This window comes from Pyxicephalus adspersus, chromosome 7 (assembly GCF_032062135.1).
Source record: "Pyxicephalus adspersus chromosome 7, UCB_Pads_2.0, whole genome shotgun sequence".
In the NCBI taxonomy this organism is placed as follows: domain Eukaryota; kingdom Metazoa; phylum Chordata; class Amphibia; order Anura; family Pyxicephalidae; genus Pyxicephalus; species Pyxicephalus adspersus.
In genome coordinates, this window is record NC_092864.1 from 17,731,046 (window position 1) to 17,737,012 (window position 5,967).

The 5,967-nt window shown below is 34.6% G+C and overlaps 1 protein-coding gene across 1 annotated transcript; it reads left to right on the forward strand.

Moving 5' to 3' along the window:
• The first annotated feature begins 2,224 nt into the window (after window positions 1-2,224).
• On the forward strand, window positions 2,225-5,278 carry LOC140335233 (cytochrome P450 2K1-like). The gene is made up of 3 exons (XM_072417709.1): window positions 2,225-2,478; window positions 3,718-3,880; window positions 5,088-5,278. Exons 1-3 carry the CDS (start codon window positions 2,293-2,295, stop codon window positions 5,261-5,263), a joined length of 525 nt encoding a protein of 174 aa, XP_072273810.1. The 5' UTR covers window positions 2,225-2,292; the 3' UTR covers window positions 5,264-5,278.
• The last annotated feature ends 689 nt before the right edge of the window (window positions 5,279-5,967 follow it).

Below are 5,967 nucleotides of genomic sequence, written 5' to 3' on the forward strand. Positions count from 1 at the left end.
CTTCTTTCCAGTGCAGATAGGATAGCGGAAGCGACCATCTTCCCTCTTCTGTGTTCTTCTTGCGTCACCCAAATTTGCACCGCGCAGGCATGAGATCGAGTGACGTGTCTTCCTGAAAGGGCATTTGGGGGTTGAGAACCCCTTGACAGTAGTGAACCACAGCTGTAACATTGGAAAAAACAAAAGTCTGAACAATCCCTAAAATTTAGGTGCCTAGAAATTGATCCTCTTGACATGTTTTGTCAATCACATTCACCTCCTCACAAACCCTGCTGAAGATAATATTTCTCCATTCCTAATGGGAAGAAGATCTGCCTGTATGATTCAAGAATTTGGTCACTAATAGGGTTACTACTATCTAAATTTTTCCTGTTTTCCAGTTTGCTGGACATCTCAATAATGCACATATTTGGTCCTGCAACCCTACTGGGAAAAAATAAGAAACTGATCTTCAAACTCAGATACTTTTCTTCTACATCCACATATATGGTCATCTAGCTCTAATCTTATTATTGGATATGCAGAATTCATAAAGAAATAAGACAAAATAATTATTCCAATGGGGCATGATTCTTACACTTTCTTGGTATTACTAAAAAATACTTGCAAATAGGCTTGATACAAATGGAAAATCTAGGAACACTTTAACAGTAAAACCAATGCTCAAATTGAAAATAAAGGTCCAATCTTTTCTTTGTGTGCAAATTATCAAATGATTGTATTACAATATACTGGAAACTCACTCATCCGGCATGCTAGACTCCTAAAAAGACAAAGGTCAGACTTGTGAGTAACAGTCAGACCAATGAATTACTTTCTCCAATATTATAATAGTTTTTTTATGAATAATTTGCATTGTAGTGAAAACTGTGCTACCCGTATATGTCTTTTAAAGGAGTGTTTTTTGAAATATTTATTTTATTGGAGCTTTTTAGAAGCTTTTTAGGAGATGGTGGGTTAATGTATTTTGATATATAGCAGGGAGGGTTTAGAGGCTCAGCCAGCTCTTGAGAAAGTCAGGAGGACAAAGAACATTGAGCTGGCAATGGTTTTACATTTTTTCCCATTAACTGGCACTTTGGCAGGGTTGTACAGAGATTGAACTTTTTTCAGTCCTCTTGAGATTATCTGGGCAAGGAAAAAAATATTCCTATGTTTTTATATATTTTTAAAAAATACATTTTTGGGCTATGGAAAGTTTTTTTTTCTTTTTATTCAGAACTTTATAACGTAATTGCTCCTAGAATGGACTGAGATGCAAGTTGGATTAGGTTAGGTTATTGGTCATGAGTCTGACCTTTGTTAAGGTTAAGGTTTTAATAAAGTTGCCAGAAATTTGTGACAGTGAAGCAAACAATCACTTGGTTAAGGTTTTTGGATAAAAAAGTAACTAGATAAAACTGCAGCACATACGTTGGAAGACAACTAAGTACTGATTGCTCGTTATTTCAGTGTTTTCCTTACTTAAAAAACTATGAAAGTAACAAATATTTAGATTATTTCAGTACTGATTTAAATCCTATTTAACGTGCAGAAAAATCTAGTTCAAAGGGCACATTACAGCATAAATAATAGCGGATTCACCATTGTCCTGGCCCCAAATAGTTAAACAATTTTGTATTGTAAAATATGAGAAATAGTTGTATTTTTTTTACTTTTTTGGCCCTCTATATGTTTTTCAGACATCACAGGAACAAAAAGTTTAGAGGGAACCCTAACAAGGTCAAAGAAGGCTTCAAATCACAAAAGCAGCGATGCAACATAAATTAATCATTATTATAATAACAAAAGGCAATACAAAGAGCAACAATAACATGCAAACATCAGCTGGGGTCTAATAACACAATATACCAAATTACCAATCATATTAGTGTTTAATAATTACATGCAGAAAGGACTTTATAGAAAGATTATCCGTTTCAACTTGTTAAGACGAATTTTAAAATCCTGGGCAGTTGCACTTTGTAAAAACAAGCAAAGGTCAGTAAAAGTTCTACAAACCATTAATGTTAAAAGTATGTAATGATTCAAATATTCTGATATGGAGTAATTTAAAGAAAGGACAAGGTTTCTTCTTTAAATGTAACTTGTGTGTTTGCCAAACTTATTGAGGCTGAATATTTCTTCACTCACTGTTTACCAGCATACTAAATTTTGGACAGCATATCAAATAAAGCTTGCAGTGAAGAAAAGTTATTTGAATTGGGAGGAGTTAGGCTCTAGAAATAGGATAGACATTGAGTTTGTTAAAACTATAAAAGTCAAGCTTTGAGACTGGTATAGGCACCAGCCATGGCAATCCTACCAGAACCAGTGACGCTTTCCTTAATATGTATCCTGGTTATGATGTGCGTCAAAATACTAATGGACCAGACTAAAAAGAAGAAATACAATTTCCCTCCAGGACCCAGACCTCTCCCTCTAATTGGGAATATGCACATTCTGGATATTAAAAGGCAGGATTACACTTTTATGGAGGTAAGTTTCAAATACAAGCTTACAAGCTTAAAGAGTCATATATAGGAAGATGTGAGAAAGTTAAAGAGTTGAAGGGTTTCTTATATTAGAAACTCCATATTTTTGGTCATTGACAAATAGAGTTCAAGGTTCGCTTCTTGATTCCTTATTTATTAGGCAATATTAGAAACATTATATATATGTGTGTATGTGTGTGTGTGTGTGTATATACATTTATAGGAACAAGGAAAACAGATTTCTTGATTCAACTGAAATTTGATTGAAACAAAAAGTAGGAGTCCTATGTTTGCTTCATTTTCTGAAAAAAAAGATATATTTGGTATCAGTAGCTATTTTAATGTTTTGGTTTTTTTTTGGTTTGTTTTTTAGATTTCCTTCTATCTTTTCAATAATGATGTTGCAAACAATAGAATTTGTTTAACTATCTTTTGTCTATACAAGTTTAGTTTTACACTTGATCAGTTATTACACTTTTTATTGATCCATACACCAGCTTGGTAGAACAAAATGTGTAAATAGTATTGTTGGACCAGTTAGCTTTTTTGTAATTTATCTGCTCATTTTGTTTTGCTAACACTGCAACAGGAGGAAAAAAAATTCATGGCTTGTTCCAATAGCAGGTAGAACTCTCCCAAATTAGATCGATTCACTGCAGACTGGTCTTAAGCTGGCTGCCCAGCAAGTCTGACCACTGATGTCTTTCCCTTTATTTCAAGTTTAGGTTAACCATCGTCTAGAGGAACCCTGATTGAGAAACATTGGTCTAAGACTTGCTTGCTTGGTCCCCATATGAACAGTCTTGTGTGGCTCCCATGCTTGCCCACTCTTCTGTCTAGCCTTAAAATCACAAGGATGATGCAGAGGATGGGCGCAAATAGGCAACTGATACAGTTTGCCATTTTTTAGACCACACCTAGAACCAAATACCTAAAGAGTCCTTTTATTTTGAGAACAAAGTGTGTGTGGGCACAAAGTTTGGTGAATTCAATATTATAGTAACTGTGCAGAGTCTGGCTGGCAAGGCAGCGTGCAACCTTTCATTATACACTGGAATGGCAATAACACGATGCCTATGTCGGCTACAACTTGATATTTTTTTACTTATTTATATCATTTGTATTTCTAAGACTTTGTATGTATGTTCTGTTCACATATAACTGTTAGATTCCCATTTTTAACCTTCTCTCTTTAGCACATGTCTTTATACTACTAATAAGTTTGTTTTTTACCCCTTCCTAGTTGGCAAAGACATATGGAAATTTTTTCACATTCCATTTCGGCAAGGCAAAAGCTGTGGTTCTGGTTGGTTATGAAGCCAATCAAGAGGCCTTGGTTAAAGCAAACTATGATTTTGGAAATCGTGCCCCGATACCCATTGCTGATGACTTTCAAAATAGCCATGGTATGAACTATGAATGTTGCAAGATGTAATAGATCGGGCATACAATGTAACCTACAAGCATATTTCTGACTTCTTTTTACCAATGCAGGTTATGGGGATGTGATTTTGGTGTCAATGGTGACTTGAGTCAAGAGATTAAATTGTAATACTTTTTTCCTCCCTATTTGCTTAGACCTAAAACAAATACACAGCAAGTGAAATGTTGCAACACTTGGCTTGCATAATTATATAGGAAATGTAGTATAGTATATTGGAGCCTTTCCCTGCCTTTTTAACAGGGGAGAACCCCAGAAATAGGCTATTCAGGCTATCATGGTAGCCCAACTTTAACTACTATATTTAAAGCTCACAGTATATTAGTGTGGTAGTCAGTAGGAAGAACACCCAGCAACCTCTGGAGCAGTGGTCTACAACCTTTTCTGACCTACGGACCACTAAATCCACTGAGTCTTGTGTCACTCAAAGGGGAAGGAAGTTTCCCCAGAGTGACATCATGATGCCAGAACCGCAGAACTACAGAACCACCCACTCCAGAGCAAGAGCAGTGGACCACCAAAATTTTACAGTGGACCTCCGGTTGGCGACTGCTGCTTTGGAGGAACCCTATTTCTCCATGGAACCCTAGTTGAAAAACACTCAAAAACTATTTTCCTATTTAACATTTAAAGCACAAAACATAGATGCAGGAATTCTACAAAATAACAATATAAAATATTGTCCCATGAAGATTCCAATGCATTTCGCCAATCAAACAGCTTCATCAGATAATGTATTGCCTAATGATACTACATATAACATTGTGGCATTGGAACATCAATACAAAAAAAAATTATATACCTAAGAATTCATCAAGTAATCTGGCAAATCAATTTATTATGTAAAATAAATCATGATAGTGGATTTCCTAAATCTACGCATTTTAAAGTTTAAAACATTGAATAGGGTAACATACTATAATCTAACATTGGCATTGATAATGGATTTAATTTTGCAATACTTACTTTGGTATATTTGTAATACCTAACTAGATTTTTGTATGAAATTTTAACATTTTTAATAAAATAAATAAAATTTAATAAAGTCACATGGTAATTGCCAATTGATGAGACATTATCTCATAACTATTCGGCCTTCGGACTCCTCTATAAATTGATTATATGCATCAGACAACTCTGCATATATAATATCTTATTTTTTTTTCTTAAAGGAGTAATTTTCTCAAATGAGGAAACATGGAAAGTTACTCGAAGATTCACGCTGTCCATTTTACGTGATCTTGGGATGGGAAAAAGACCAATTGAAGGAAGTATTATTAATGAATTGCAGTACCTAAATGCATTGATTGGGTCCCATAATGGTGAGTCATATAGTAAATTAATATGAAATTTGATTTATTATTAGTAATAAATAATATTTTTTATAGCGCCAACACAGCACTGTATATTAAATAGGGATTGCAAATGCAGACAGATACAGACAGTGACACAGGAGGAGGAGAGGACCCTGCCCAAAGGAGCTTACAATCCAAGAAGTGGGTATATAGGAACAGTTCATTTTAGGAAGGAGTTACATTGATAGGTTTTATATAAGGCAAACTGCTAAGCCAAGCTTCACAGTATCTGTGGGAAAAAGTCTTGTGATCTCTCCTATGAAAACATAATATCATCTGTGAATCTTATGTTACGAGGGCTTCTTGTATAAGATCGGTATATTGGTTATTGATATATCACCTTAAAGCAACTCAGTGCCTTTGATTGGACATGGGAAGATAGGACTTGTTGATAAATATCAATCCGAAGGGCATAAATCATGTCTTGTGCATGTACAATCAAAATAAATCTAATTGAAACTGTGATTACCTTTTATCTCTAAAAGATTATTATAAGGACATAACATATTACAGTGTGTGGTTTTAGCACTTCCAATCAAATACCAATTACAAAATTACTCCAAACAATTGGGGAAACACAAAATTGTCAGCAGATCTACTCCTGTGTACGAAGCCATAGTTTTGTTTAACATTACTGTACAAGTAACATGTAAAGTAAACTGTTATAAATTTAGGGCTCTATTTATAAAGCAGGGAA